The sequence below is a fragment of the Natrix helvetica genome, assembly GCF_964273705.1.
Source record: "Natrix helvetica genome assembly, chromosome: 15".
Taxonomy (NCBI): domain Eukaryota; kingdom Metazoa; phylum Chordata; class Lepidosauria; order Squamata; family Natricidae; genus Natrix; species Natrix helvetica.
This window is the reverse complement of record NC_138565.1, coordinates 11255214-11271345: the sequence shown is the minus strand read 5'-3', so window position 1 is coordinate 11271345 and position 16132 is coordinate 11255214. Positions and strand designations below refer to the sequence as shown.

General features: G+C 46.0%; 1 protein-coding gene across 8 annotated transcripts in view; it reads left to right on the top strand.

The window, feature by feature from the left end:
* Positions 1–16132, top strand: part of ADAMTSL2 (ADAMTS like 2) — a 104850-nt gene that overhangs the window by 65278 nt on the left and 23440 nt on the right. For all 8 annotated transcript variants that reach the window (XM_081967472.1, XM_081967470.1, XM_081967471.1 and 5 more), the window contains 6 exons: positions 7413–7516; positions 8675–8801; positions 9843–10056; positions 10797–10952; positions 14605–14775; positions 14852–15028. In XM_081967472.1, the coding sequence (XP_081823598.1) occupies positions 7413–7516; positions 8675–8801; positions 9843–10056; positions 10797–10952; positions 14605–14775; positions 14852–15028 (949 nt within the window). The remainder of the gene's footprint in view (positions 1–7412; positions 7517–8674; positions 8802–9842; positions 10057–10796; positions 10953–14604; positions 14776–14851; positions 15029–16132) is intronic.

Below are 16132 nucleotides of genomic sequence, written 5' to 3'. Positions count from 1 at the left end.
GCAGACACAAAAAGAGAAGGAGGGGCAGGGTGCTGTAGGTGGAGTCGACCCCTCTGGATCTCTGTTGTGTTCCTTCTTGGAAGAAGGACCTTCTAAGTCTCTCACTGAAATGCCGATATTTAAACCTGTCGAACAACGTATTACCAGATCCACGACTAGACAAATGTTAGAATCTCACAAGCGCGTCGACCCTCAAACACAATGTGCTAAGAAAGAAGCTAAGAAGCAAACCGGAGCCATGGGAGGAGCAGGGCCGAAGATTGGTCTTGTGGAGAGAGATCTTCAGCAAATGCTTTCAGCGCTCCAGACCAGATCTAAAGATGCTTAAGCTATTATCTTGGAACGTGAATGGAATGAACTCCCCACAAAAAAGGAAAAAAATATTTTATTATTTGAAGCAATTTAATAATTATGTTGTTTGCCTTCAAGAGACTCATATTAGGTTGCAAGACCAGAAGTACTTAGTGAATTCAAAACTGGGAACATTTTATGCTGCCTCTGATTTGGTAAAGAAAAATGGTGTTGTGATATATATAAATAAAAGATTTTCAACTAAAGTTATAGAGGCGGATGACGCTGGTAGATATATAGCAATTCAATTTGATACAGACTTCGGTTCCATTTTGGTGCTAGGAATATATGCTCCTAACCAATGCCAAGAAAGTTTTTATAAGATGCTCCATTTAAAAATTTTAGACTGGAACTTTAAAAGTATTCTAATAATGGGAGATTGGAATGGAGTGATTTCTCCAAAGATAGACAAGAGTACAAAGACGAAATTCACTACCAAATTACCAAAGGCTTTTTTTGATTTACAAGACGATTTGAAATTAAAAGATGTTTGGAGGACGCAACATCTAAATGAGATGGATTTTTCTTTCTATTCAGATAGACATAAATCCTTTTCAAGGATTGATTTCTTTTTGTTAACACCGGATCTACTTCCTAAAGCCAAGAAATCCAAGATTTTCGCCAGGACACTTAGCGATCATAGTCTGGTGTGGTTACAAATTGAATTAGGGATGAGGCCAAGAAGGTCTTGGAGAGTAAATGAAAATTTATTTAGATATGAAAAAAATGTTGATGAACTTAAAAAACACATGAAGGAATTTTTCAGTTTTAATATGAATAAGGGCACTCCCACTGAAATAGTTGGGATGCAAGTAAAGCTTATATGCGTGGGGTCCTGATACATATGAACTTTAAACACAAACAAATTAGACAGAAAAGGAGAATGGAATTGGAAGATGAAATAAAACGCAAAGAACAGCTGCTTATAATAAACCCGAATGACCAGGCGCTCCAGATGGCGCTAAAGCTGTTGAAAGATCAATTTCAGATGCTTATAGCAGAACAAACAGCAACCAATTTGCAATTTGCTAAACATAACACCTTTGCCAACGCTAATAAACCTGGTAGATGGTTAGCATATACTTTGAGAAGGAATATGAATGACAGAATTATTGATAAAATTGAGTTTCGAGGGAAGATGGTATATCAACAAGAGTTGATTAAAAAATCATTTGTGGACTATTATACTAAGCTATATGTACAGGATAATATACAGAACAAGTTAATAGATGATTTTTTGGAAGGAAAAAGGGTTGCAAAAATTTCTGTGCTTCAAAAGGCAAATTTGGAACGTCTTATAACCGCTGATGAGATCACTTTAGTTATAAATCAACTTAAATTAGCTAAGGCTCCAGGGACTGATGGTTTGACTGCAATGTATTATAAAACTTTACAACTGGAAATGATTGAATATCTTACACAACTATTTTGTAATATACAACAAGGAGGTAAAAACCTCCCTCATGGAAAGCGGCTTTTATCTCATTGATACCTAAAGATAAAGAGGGCCCTAAGAAACCAGAGGATTACAGGCCGATATCTCTTCTGAACACAGATTATAAAATATTTGCTAAGGTACTAGCCAACAGATTGATGCCGGTTATTCAAGAGATTATTCATCATGATCAAGCAGGATTTATTGAAGGCAGACATATGAAGGAGAATGTAAGGCAACTCATAGATTTAATTGACTATCTTGATAAGAATAAGCAGATCTCTGCAGTGCTGGTTTTCTTGGATGCAGAGAAGGTCTTCGATCAAGTGAATTGGAACTTTCTAACCAAGACTTTGGAAAAGATGGATATGGGACCACGATTGCGGCAAATTTAATGGAAATTTGTCAACAACTTTCGAGATACAAAAAGGCACAAGACAAGGTTGCCCATTATCCCCATTGTTATTTATTTTAACTTTGGAAGTCTTGTTGAACGCAATTCGGGACTCAAAATCCTTAGATGGCATAGCTATCAGGCAAAAGGAATACAGAACTAGAGCATTCGCCGATGATCTGGTTGTTACCCTTTCACATCCTTTGAAATCAATAATCCAGATGAAAAATATCATAATAGAATTTGGCATGGTGTCTGGGTTTAGACTAAATCAAAACAAAAGGAAAATGATGGTTAAAAACATGACAGAGACTCAAAGAAAGAGACTTGTAAGTTTAGCTGGTTTTGAAATAGTTTCTAAAGTTAAATATTTAGGAATACAAATTTCAGAATCAAACACAAAACTTTTCTCAAATAACTATGAAGTGTTGTGGCAAAAGATACAGAAAGATCTCGAAGCGTGGAAAAAGTTACAATTGTCTTTGCTTGGAAGGATCTCAGCAATTAAAATGAACATTCTACCTAGATTTATCTTTCTATTCCAGATGATTCCGGTGCTTAAGTCAGATAAAACCTTGTTAAATTGGCAAACAACATTAAATAAATTTGTTTGGAAGGAGAAAAAACCGAGAGTAAAGATGAAGATTATGCAAGATACACGTGAAAGAGGCGGCCTCAGACTCCCAAACCTTCGATTGTATTATGAAGCTGCGGTATCAACGCATGTAGCAGATTGGTTCGGGAAAACAAAAATGGAATTGCTCAATATAGAAGGCCATGATCTTGTTCTGGGATGGCATGCATATCTTTTTTATGAAGACAGGGTGGATAAAGTGTTCAACAACCATGTTCTCCGTAGTGCCTTGATGAGAATATGGAAGAAGCACCGGCCCAATTGGGATTATAAAATACCGCTTTGGTTGGATCTTGCAGACACCATGGGGATTATGAATATTAAGTCACTCGGGGGTTGTTTATATAAAGATGTGCTTATTGCTGATGGGGGCGAATGGAAGTTAAAAACTTTGGAACAGCTGTTGGAAGAAGGAATTACTTTAAATTGGTTACATTACATACAGCTTCAGAAGAGATGGGAAGAAGATCACAGGGTCGGCTTTATGGATAAAGAAGTGGAACTGATTAAGCAGATAAAAGAGACTGGTCCAAAACAAGTTAAAAGAATATATAATGTACTGTTAGAAAGAGACTCAGAAAGTGAATTGGTTAAGGATTGTATGATTAAATGGGCTCAGAATTTTGGTGAAGTGGTTATGTTGGAAACGTGGGAAAAAATATGGGTTCAGAATGTTAAATTTACACAGTCACAGAATTTAAGGGAGAATTTCTATAAAATGTTTTACAGATGGTATTTAGATCCTAAAAAATTATCATGCATGTACCCAAATGTTCAACCAAAATGTTGGAGATGCGGGTGTCTAGATGCTACCTTTTTTCATGTATGGTGGACTTGTAACAAGGTTAAAGCTTTTTGGATAAAAATATGGTGGGTTATGCAGAATGTATTTAAGAAAAGAATACAATTCACTCCACAAATGTTTTTATTGGGTATAGTTAAGGATTTTACCAAAGGGGAAACAAAATTGGCCTTGTATATGGTTACAGCAGCTAGGTTGTTGATTGCGCAACATTGGAAAAAAGATTTTTTGCCGACAATTGATCAATGGATTCAGAAGGTGGCGGGGTTCGCTGAAATGGCAAAAATTTCAGCTTTCTTAAAAGCTCAGAAACAGGAGGATTACACACAGGAATGGGCAAAATGGATTGATTATATACAGAATAAATACCAGACTAGGAGTTATTATCTAGCCTTTAGGTAAGAATGTTTAGACCGATAGATGATCAGAGTAAATAGTATATGGGATGTTTGGAATTGTTAGAGTGGTATATAGCGGAAGTCAGGGGGGTGGGTTTGTGTGGGAGGTGGGGGAGGGTTAGGGTGGAGGGTGGGGCAATATATATGTATGAATAAATTAGAAGATGGGACTAATGAAACATTGTTAGGCTAGGAGAAATTTATATTAAGAGTTATAGATGTTAAATTAGCTTAGAAAATGATCAATGTGTTATTATTAATTTAAGAGAAATTTATATAGTGTTTGTTGGGAGGAGAGGGGTTATGAGTAATCTATTTTAAGATGGGGGGAGGGGAGGGGGTAAAGTGTTTGGTATAATATTTGAATGTGAATTTTTGCGGGGGGGTTGGGGGGGTATAGCATTTGTATGAGATTTATATTGTGTGGAGGGGGGGTGAAAGGGGGAAAATTTGTTTGTACAAAACTCTTTTAATTAAAAAAAAAAACCCTCCTGCCCATCACTACCACCTGTTCTTTGAACAGGAACCATGAGTCCAGGAGGACCCCCATATCTTGCACAAGCTGTGTCTGGATTAAGAACTTAGAATGAATCAAGAATTCCGGATCCATGGGGCCTTAAAACCCAAAGCCACTTGGTCTGCTAGGGTTGGGTCCTCTACGCACCAAGAAAGGATCTCAACAGCATCACTTGGTTGGCCAGGAATATAGACGCGTAACTGGCCTTCTCCAGCATACAGACAATACTTAAGTTTGTGCTGGCTGATGACCCTACCCAGTGGTTTACCTCTGGGGAGAAATAATGAAAATTGGGGTGGGAGAGGAAGAGTCCTTCTAGGAATTTATCTCCATTGTGCAAGGATGTGTTTGTTTTACTGTCTTTCAGTAGGCTAAAATTTGTTTTTCTTGCTATTGATCAGGTTGCAGACTGGAGAAGATGACTGTGTAATCCTAATTGCAGTTTTAGCTCTTCAAGTGGAGCTTGTCAGGGCTATTATGCTCAGGCAGTTTTTAGGTGGAAGAGTTTTTGTGGTCTTTTGGAATGTTTTTGACTCAGATATGGAAAACCTCATGCAGAATAATTGTGTCCATGTTTACTCTGACATAGATCTCAGGGTCCCGTGTGACGTACTCCCAGGCAGATACGCGTGGGATTACAACCAAGATATTTAAGCCGAAAAAGCAAGGCTGAAAGGAGGAATCCAACACTGTTGCAACTCTTGCAGTGGCTGGGTGGGGAGGGGGGAGGTAAGGGCAAGCACTTCAGTCCCATTGTGGAAAGGAAAGGAAAGGGATTGTGCCAGAGCTTCTGCTGTCAAGAAATGTGAGCAGCCCTGATTTGGCAATTCAGAGGCAGGACTTCTCCACGCTCCGTCCTGGGCCCATTTTCAAGCAGTGAAGCAGTTCTGCAAGTCTCTGTGAGCAACAGTTGTGGGAAAGGTGCAGGGACCCTCGGACTCCAGCTGATGACCCACCCATCAGCTGGGTTGGGGGTGGGTGGACAATCTGGAACACATGTACACAACACACACACACACAAAAAATCACCACCACCACAGAACGTCACAATTTGTGCTGTCTATGTACCATATTATTTTTTCTTAAAGCGAAGAGTATGAAGCAGAACTATAATACACAGAGACCTACGAACACACAGGTGGACATGCACTCTCCTCTTCTGCAGATGGTGTAACATTCTGCCTGTTGTAGACATTTTCTTAATATCATTATCTTACTTCTGCAAATATACACCTACACATATTTATTATGGTTTTGCTAGTCAAAAAGAATACTTTCTTCAGGTTTTTCCAGTTTGCTTCTTGTCCTTTTGAAAACGTGTGTTTCATCGCTCAGATAGCGGTCAGCACTGGCCTTTCAACCAGATGTTCACATCCCTTCAGAGTAGAACTTTCAGCGGAGGGAGGACCAGGGTTGCACAAGGAGCATGTAGTCCATTCCACTAGAAAGTACCACAAGTTCAGCACTGGCTGGAGTTACATGTGTAACGTGAGGGTGTTGTGCCTGTATCAACGCTGTTAAGCATCAGGGACTCGCTGGGAGGTTTGTAGCTCAGGGTTGACATGAGGGCTCCTTGTTTTCTTGCAGACGTGTTTCATTACCCTGACTAGGTAACATCCTCAGTGCTAGTCTGAAAGCACCAAGGACCCCTCACTGACAGAATGCTACAGCCCCCTGACCAGAAACGGACTGCCTTCTCCAAAGGAGAAAGAGCGAAGACCATGACTACCACTGGAAGAGAAACATCACTGGTCTATAGGCAGCGGCAAGCTTACCCCTCTCCATATCTAGTGTATAAACCAGTGAAGTGAGAGGAGCCTTAAATGAAGGGAAGGGGAGGGAGGGGCACCCTGAAGGCACTAGGGCTGTTGATTGGTCTTGTCTTCTGGTGGATGCCTCCCCCTCCTCCTCCTCCCCCTCCCCCTCCTCCCCCTCCTCCTCTTTCTCGTCTTTTCCTTTCATTACCACCACCGCCACCACCTCCTCTCCCGGAGCTTTAAGCAGAACCTCCCACGACAGGCAAGTCATTTCATGACATGAAGCCACTCAGTGCAATGATCCATTTTTATTCAGGGACTGGACAGAATTGAACTCACTTCCTAAGATGAGCCCTTTTCTCAGCTTAAAGTTCTTTCTCAGAAATGGTTGAATGGTTACAACAGACCTTCCTCCAGCTCTCAGCAATATAAGTACTGGGAGGGGGTCTCCACCTTGTGACACACACACACACACACACACACACGTCTGAGACAGGAACTCCTCCCTCTTCTCTCTTCAGAGCAGAGACGCTGTGGGTGCCCCCTCCCTGGAGGTTTTCAAGAAGAGCCTGCTCAGCCATCTGCCTGAAATGATAGAAGGTCTCTTGCTTGTGCAGGGGTTGGACTAGAAGACCTACAGGGTCTCTTCCAGCTCTGCTATTCTGTTATTTCTAATGATAACGGCCTGGACCAAGAGGATTATGCCCATCCAACTGGAAGAGAGCGAGTATTATTAAGGGGGATAGACTATAAAGGAGTCATTATGTGAAGTGGCATCACAGCATGAAATCAGCTGTTTTTGGCATCTAATAGACAAATCAGCTTACAGGTTGTGTGTGTGTGTGTGTGTGTGTGTGTAAATGGAACTGTTTCTGCTTGTGGGTATTTTTATCCCATTCTCTCTATTTCTAGACAGTGGAAGCTCTGCCAATAACCGGGCTGGGGATTCTGCTTGGGGAACAGGACAGGTATGTTTTATTACAACCAAACAATCCAAAACACTATTTTTTAAAGCAAGACGATATGAACATATCTTTCCCAAATTCAAACTTTGGGACCCAAACCTTTCTCTCTCTAAAATTGGCTGTGCCAGAAAGGCTTCATTGGGCTTTTTTGTTCCTTAGGAACCGGCTGAAGCTCTTCCGGAAGGGCCAAAATATGAGCCCAGCCGACATGTACCGGTGGAAGCTCTCCTCCCATGAGCCCTGCAGTTCCACATGCACCACAGGTGAGCAGCTCCCCAAAGGGCTTGCAGGGGGAAACCTCGGCCAGTCTGCTTGGGAAGGGAAACAGACCCGGCTAGTCATGAAGGGGCTCACAGCCCATCCTGCAGCTTTAGTTACACAGGCTTTCAAGGAGAGCCGATGCGCCATGGCAGAATCCAAGCATGGAAGCAGCCACTTCTGCACAGGACAAAGGCAGGCAGATGGTTCTTGTAGTCCTTGTGCCCAAGGAGGGACACGGTCATATCTCCACAAAAAGCAAAGATGCGGCTAACAAAATCCACAGACTTCTACCCCCTTTCTACTACTACACGTAGGGACGAATGACACCAAAAAGTACTTGAAAACAATGTGGAGGGATTATGAGCAGCTAGGCAAGAAAGTCAAGGACTTAGGTGGACAAATAGTTATTTCACCTGTATTGCCAATGAAAGGACAACATCCGGTAAGAGAACAAAGAATTCTAGAAGTATAAAATACTGATGCGATTTTCCTTTAACTTATTTTCTTCGATAAAGTTGCCAAAAGTATCAAAAAAGGTGGTCTTGCTCCCAAAAATTCCCATAACTGATATTAAAGGAAAAATGTTTCCTCATTGCGCAGGCCATGCCCCTACATTTCCCCAGATCTTCCCTATGTCTTGTATGCTCCTCACCCCAGGAAGATTTCTTGTAAATGCCCGGACAAATGGTTTGGGAGAGAGGAGGTCTTCAGGCCACTTCTGGACCCTGGCAATGGGCTGGACTGGTCCCTGCTGGGATGGTTTTCAGGGGTGGCTTGCCAGTGCCTGCCTCTACCTCCTCTACCTGGGGATGAGGTGAGGGGCTGGCCCAAGGTCCACCCACTGGGTTCCATGCTCAATACCCAAAACTGGCTCTTTTAAAAAACACTGCAAGGTTCCCCCCCCACCCGCAATGTGAACCAATGAGCACTCTCCCCCCCCCCCACTGTCTCATCTTGGTGAATGAGCCCAGGTTCCATCTTTGCTTTGCCGGGATTAGAGGGGCTGCGCGTAATTCACGCAAGGCAATGAAAGGAGACAGGAGGTGCCTTGGCTTTTACTGATGCTGCCGTTCAGAGGGTGCAGTGGGGAGGGGGAGGGGGGGTTTCTGGGCGGCATCTGTGCAGGCAAACAGCCGTGGCTTTGGTCTTTCTGAACGCAGGAGTGATGTCCACCTATGCCATGTGCGTCCGCTATGATGGCACGGAGGTGGAGGACCCTTTCTGTGACGCAGCCACGCGGCCTGAGCCCATCCACGAGTTCTGTGCGGGAAGAGAATGCCAACCCAGGTTTGCCTTCCTCGCTGCTTGGGGAACCAAAGCCCAGAAGCAGCTGGGCAGCTTTCATTCCCAGGAGGGCTCTTTCTGTGCTTAGGGTATTGCCAGGGCGCCCGGCCCCTCCGGTGAACAGAAAGATGACTGATGTGGTGCCAGGCTTTGTGCCTGTTGCCCTCGTGAGATTCCAGAAATGGGCCACGGGCAGAAACAGTGGGTGAGGGCAGAAGCTTTGTCTAGGGAGGCAGGTCTCAGGGAGCAGGGCACAGCCTGGTTGGTGGCTAGGATAGACTTCCCTGCGTCAAGGCAAGAGATTCTCCTCCTGGGGTGTCAGGGGAGGCTCCAGTGCTGGACAGCCACAGCACCACCAGGACACGGAGGGAGGGAGATGGGTCGATCATCACAGTCCATGACTGCAAAGCAAAGGTAATCAGAGAAATAAAATGCCATCCCAACTGTTCTTCGTTTGCCTTTAATTGTCTTAGCTGCTCTTTGCACTTTTTCCAAAGTCTCAACATCTTTTTTGTAATGTGGTGACCAAAACTGTCTTTGGTCATTCTTTGCTTTCCTAACCAGATTTGCATATTCGGGCTACCTGCTGGTATTCTGCCTCAGTTATGTCTCCCACTTTCCATTTTTTGTACTTACCTTTTTGGCTTTCAGTTTATCAGAGAGATCTTTGTGCAACCAGGCTGGTTTTTTCTTGGATTTCCCGTTTTTCTTTTTCAGTGGTATTGTGCTGGTCTGGACACTGAGGGGGCCTGTGATTGGAGTCTAGTCAAAAGGCAGCTTTGGCATCTGATAACCAAAACTGTGCACTTTGCAACAGAAGTATGCAAATCGGAATGCTGCCAGCATGCTCTAAAGTTGGAGTGTTTTTTTCAAAATGGCTTTTTACTTAAATGTCATTTGAATCGACCTCACTTTAAATGGGCCAAGATCCCTGAAGAATAGCAAAACCAAACCTGATCACAGCCTTGGTCATCCCCTAAGAGCCTGGCCTGGCTGTCCTCCCTCGCTATTCCTCATCCTGAAACCCCACCTTGCCTTGGACAGGTGGGAGACCAGCAGCTGGAGCGAGTGCTCCAGGACCTGCGGAGAAGGCCACCAGTTCCGGATTGTCCGTTGCTGGAAGATGCTCTCACCGGGCCTGGACAGCTCAGTCTACAGCAACCTGTGCGAATCGGCCGACATCGCCCGGCCAGAAGAGAGGAAAGTCTGCAGGAGCCCAGCCTGTGGGCCACAGTGGGAAATGTCTGAGTGGTCTGAGGTAAATTCTGGCCGAGGGGTCTCTGTGCTTTGATCCCTGTGGATCACCTAGCTTTAGGGGCAAGCTTTATAGGGGGGAGTTGGCGGGAGCAGTGGCCAATTTCTGTGAGTCTTTTCCAGCAGCTGCTCCCACATGTGGTTTCGAATACAAGAGACCAAGCAACCTTTTGCTCTGGTGTGCTGGCCGTGGCTCACAGGACACCCCTAAGTGGGTCCTCTTAGGTGGAGGGTTTCCCAAAGAGTCCTAGATTTAGTGGTGCAGTGACCTAGAGGTGGAGCTCTCACCTCACAATCAAGAGGTTGTGAGTTTGATCCTAGATAGAGGCAGGTATTTCTTTCTCTGGCTGCGATGGGAATATATCTGCTGAATATAACTCTGCATTGGTGACAAGAAGGGCATCAGGCCAGTAAACACTCAGCTCCATTCAGTTGCACAGAGTCCACCCCACAAGGAATTATGCGGTCATTAAAAGAAGAAGATGAGGGCTAACATTAACCAGCAGATCCCTCTGGCTGTTGCGTCCAACCCTTCTCTCCTATCCTTTTTGGAAGGAACAATGGAGGCACATGCACACACACACACCCAGAAGAGAGGCCATCTACCCAAATTGCACAAATCAATCCTGGGGTTCAGTTTCTGGGGGACTTGCTGCTTTTTTACGCTTCAAGCCTCTCCGGCCTACCATCCACCATGGATCCAGGGCCTGTCAAGGCTGACCCTCCCTACCATTCCCCCTGCAGTGCACAGCCAGGTGTGGCGAGAGGAGTACGGTCAGCCGAGACATCCGCTGTTCTGAAGAAGAGAGGTTGTGCGATGGCAACACCAAGCCAGCGGCTGATAAGAACTGCACCGGGCCACCCTGCGACCGGCAGTGGACCGTCTCTGACTGGGGACCGGTAAGTCTTTTGGGCAGAGGAGGAACTTGCCGATCAGAAGAGAGGGAGGCTTGGATATTGGCAGGAGCTGCGGGGGGGAGGCCGGTGTGGGTCACAAGATCTAATATCCGGTTTGCAGCCCAACGTGCTTCTTTTCTTCTTCCACAAAATAAGGTCATCTGAATTTTAGCTCTGGGGCCTGGCAGCCTCTGTGCATCAAAATAACTTTGAGGTCTTCAAACATCGTGACCTAGGATTTTTTTTTATAGCATCCCTTTTGAAACATTGGTGTTTCTTCCTGCAGGAAAGCAGATTCCTAGCAGGCTGGGGTGGGGTGGGGGGAAGTTTGGCAGTAAAGCCAAGAAGCCAGCAAATGTGGGGGGGGAGCTCTCCTTCCCAGTCCACGATCAAGCAGTTGTTCTTGAGGATGCCTCCCTCGATTTTTGCCCCGAGGGGTGGACTGGATGGCCGCAAGGGCTCCTCGAAGCACCTGCCATTTCAACGTGCTGCACACAGGTGCCTGAGTAGCTCTTCTCTTAGCTCAGGGGTCTCCAGTCCTTGGACTGGGGACAAGTATCAATTCATGGCCTGTTAAGAACTGGGCCGCACAAACAGCAGGCAAGCAGGTGAAGCTCCAACTGCACATACTCTTTTTGTTCGAGAGAGAGAAAGAGACAGAAAGAGGGAGAGAGAGAGACGGGGGAGAGAGACAGAAACAGACAGAGACAGAGAGAGAAACAGAGAGAAACACAGAGAGACAGAGAGAGTGACACAGAGAGAAAGAGACAGAGAGAGAGAGACAGACAGACAGACAGACAGACAGGACAGAGAGTGAAACAGAGAGAGAGACAGAAATGGAGAGAGAGAGAGACAGAGTGACACAGAGAGACACAGAGAGAGAGAGTAAAGCAGAGAGAAACAGAGAGAGAGAAAAACCAAGAGACCCACAGAGAGACCCACAGAGAGAGAAACCGAGAGAGATAGAGACTGAGAGAGAGAGAGAGAAACCGACAGAGAGAGAGACAGAAACAGATAGAAAGAGAGAGAGACAGAGAGAGAGTGACACAGAGAGACAGAGAAAGACAGTGAAACAGAGAGACACACACAGAGAGAAACAGAGAGAGAGTGACAGAGAGAGACAAAGAGTGAAACAGAGAGAGAGAAACCGAGAGACAGAGAGAGAGAGAGAGAAACTGAGACACACACACAGAGAAACCAAGAGACAGACAGACAGAGAAAAAGAGAGAGAAACAGACAGACAGACAGAGAGAAACAAAGAGACAGAGAGAGAAACCAAGAGAGAGAAACAGACAGAGACAGAGAGAAACAAAGAGAGGCAGAGAGAGAAAGAGAGAGAGAAACCGAGAGAGACAGAGAGAGAGAGAGAGAGAGAGAGAGAGAGAGAGAGAGAGAGAGAGAAAACGAGAGAGATAGGAGAGAGAGACAAACAGACAGAGATAGAGGCAGAGAGAGAAACAAAGAGAGACAGAGAGAGAGAAACCGAGAGAGACAGGAGAGAGACAGACAGACAGAGACAGAGAGAAACAAAGAGAGACACAGAGAGAGAGAGAAACTGAGAGAGACAGAGAAAGAAACCGAGAGAGAGAGAGAAAAACAGACAGAGACAGAGAAACAAAGCGAGACAGAGAGACACAGAGAGAAACTGAGAGAGAGAGACAGAGAGAGAGAGAGACAGGGAGAAACAGAGAGGGACAGTAGAGAGAGAGAGACAGACAGACAGAGACAGAGAGAAACCAAGAGAGACAGAGAGAAAGCGAAACCGAGAGAGAGAGAGAGAAACAGACAGAGACAGAGGCAGAGAGACAGAAACAGAGAGAAACAAAGAGAGACAGAGACAGAGAGAAACAGAGAGAGAGAGAGACAGAGAGAGAAACCGAGAGAGAGAAGGAGAGACAGAAACCGAGAGAGACGAGAGAGGGAGAGAGAGACAAGATAGAAACAGAGAGAGAAACAGAGAAAAACAGAGAGAGACAGAGAGAGAGAGAAACCGAGAGACGGAGAGAGACAGAGAGATAGACAGAAACAGAGAGAGACAGAGACAGAGAGAGGAACAAAGAAAGACAGAGAGATAAACCAAGAGCAACACAGAGAGACAAGACAGAAACTGAGAGAAACTGAGAGAGAGAGAGAGAGAGAGAGAGAGAGAGAGAGAGAGAGAGAGGAACAGACATAGACAGAGAGAGAAACAAAGAGAGACAGACACAGACAGAGAGAGAAACCGAGAGAGACAAGGAGAGACAGAAACCGAGAAAGACATTAGAGAGGGAGAGAGAGAAACAGACAGAGGCAGAGGGAGAAACAAAGAGAGACAGAGACAGAGAGAGACAAGATAGAAACAGAGAGAGACAAACAAAGAGAGAGACAGAGAGAGGAAAACCAAGAGAGACAGGAGAGAGAGAGAGAGAAATAGAAACAGGCAGAGGCAGAGAGAGAAACAAAGAGAGACAGAGAGATAGACAAGATAGAAACAGAGAGAGAGACAGAAACAGACAGAGAGAGAGACAGAGAGACAGAGAGAAGATAGCAACAGAGAGAGAGAGAGAGAGAAACAGAGAGAGACAAGAGAGAGACAGAGAGAGACAGAGACAAGATAGAAACAAAGAGAGACAGAGAGAAACCGACAGAAACAGAGAGAGAGTAAGAGACAGAGAGAGACAGACAGAGAGAGAAACCGAGGGAGACAAGGAGAGACAGAACCCGAGAGAGACAGGAGAGAGGGAGAGAGAGAAACAAAGAGAGACAGAGACAGAGAGAGACAAGATAGAAACAGAGAGAGACAAACAGAGAGAGAGAGACAGAGAGAGGAAAACCAAGAGAGACAGGAGAGAGAGAGAAATAGAAACAGGCAGAGGCAGAGGCAGAGAGAGAAACAAAGAGAGACAGAGAGATAGACAAGATAGAAACAGAGAGAGAGAGAGAGAGACAGAGACAGAGAGAAGATAGAAACAGAGAGATAGATAGAGAGAAACAGAGAGAGACAAGAGAGAGAGAGAGAGAGACAGAGAGAGAGAGAGAGAACCGAGAAAGACAGAGAGAGAGAGACAAGATAGAAACAAAGAGAGACAGAGAGAAACCGACAGAAACAGAGAGCGAGACAGAGAGGCAGAAACAGAGAAAGACAGAGAGAGAGAGACAGAGAGAGGGGAACAGACAGAGACAGAGAGAGAAACAAAGAGAGACAGAGAGATGAGTCAGAGGCGGGAGAGTGTAAGCCAAAGCAAACAATTATTCCTGGCAGAGACAAACTCCCCACGGCTTCTTCTTAAATTACTCCCCTCCAGGTCTTCCTTGTGAGGTGGAGTGGGGTGACCTCCTCCCACGTAGCCTTGCAGCCCTTCTCTGCCTCCTCTCTGCTCTCCTTGCCCTTGGATCAGCAGAGTAGACATCTCTTCGTTGTCAGAGATTGACTGCCTATTTATTGGCACCACTGCCATTCAGCAGCCTATCCGCTGTATCTGTGCAAGAAGGCAGCTCTCCATCTGGTTGACCAACTCCTCCAATGCCTGAGAGTCCAGGGACAGCATTGTCCTCAGCCCCTGGCGTGCCTTCCCTGTCAGAGTGTCCCAGTTTCCACTTCCCCTCCAAACTGGGCTTTGAGAGGCCGTGACAAACATAAGCCTAGATGTGCGGCTGCCTTCTCTCTCCCTTGCAGTGCAGTGGCAGCTGTGGTCCAGGCCGAATGATCCGCCAGGTCTACTGCAAAAGCAGCGATGGGCGCGTGGTGCCAGAGTCCCAGTGCAATCCCGAAGCCAAGCCCCTCGCCATCCACCCCTGTGGGGAGAAGAATTGCCCCGCTGGCTGGCTGGCCCAGGACTGGGAACGGGTAAGGGGTCCCCAGGGAGGGTTCTTTGGGCTTACGGCTGCCCAGGCCAGCTCTAGATCCTTCCTTCTTCTGGCAGTGCAACGCCACCTGCGGCCGAGGGTTGAAGAAGCGGACAGTCCTGTGCCTGGAGATTGTCAGTGGGAAGATCAAAACCCGACCCCCTGCCACGTGTGATGCCACCAAGAAGGAGGCAGAGGAAGCCACCTGCTTTGAGCGCCCCTGCTTCAAGTGGTACACCACCCCTTGGTCTGAGGTGAGGGCCTGGGGGCTTCTGGTTCTGACGATAGCAGCTTCCGGGAGGATTGTGGAAATACCCCTGGGGCACACAGGTTGTGTAACAGGCTTAATGTGAGATAAGAATGGCCCCAGCAACCCGTAGGCGATGGCTCTTTGGCTAAAGGAGGGCCAACCTGCCCTGTGGTAATTCAATTTGTGGGACTCAAAGCCAAAATAGGCCAGGAAACGGTGGCCATGATCGACCTGCAGTGGCTGAACCAGCCAACTGGATTCCAGTCCTTCCCCACCCCAGCCAACCGGGCTCTCCGGGCCTCTGCCAGCCTGTCCCGTGCAGGGCAGAGCAAAGCCCACGCAGGGATTTTTAGCGGCCAGGGGAATTTAAGAACCAGGAACTATCACAACGGCCACCCCAATTAATGCCCTTCATGTTCTCCTGTGCACTGCTTGGGGAATCTAAGCATGGGTTAACTTTGTCCATTAGCCTAGAGACTGAGGTATGTACATTAATGGCCATGCCTCCACGACTGGACTAGTTCAGTTTTTTAATTCAGTCCAGTCTAAAGAGACGCAAAAATCTTTCTCTCTAGGTTTTTAGACAAAATCAATCATCATTATTATTATTCAGCTTGGATTCCCTTTGGAACTCCGTTGTATGACAGCTTCTGAGTTTCTTTCACGGCAGTATCGACCTTTCCTGCACATGGGTTTGTTCCATTTCGCTTATGGTTGCAAATTGGATAGTTAGTGTTCCTAAAACCTTTGGGGCCAGGGAACCTTTTGTTGATGGCATTACCGCCTATGGTGCTATTACTGGGAAAGTCGGTTCACCGCCTTCGTTTGCCTTGCCGCTGTTGGGGGTCGGTTCGCCATCCCGCGCCAGCCACTCTATCCGCTACCCGCCATCTCCCTGGTCTCTTTCTTTTGTGATGCGCGGAATCTGGACGCCCCGTCGGCAGATCGCTGGAGTCGCTGCCCTTACCTTGGCATCACAACGTAAAGTCACCAGTTATCTTGCTCCACGAAGGTCGGTTCGCCACCATTCTGCTGGAGCACACGCTTCATCTCTTGCGGCCTGTTTCAATTGCGATCGGCATTTAGTCTATCTTTGAACGTGAGCTTG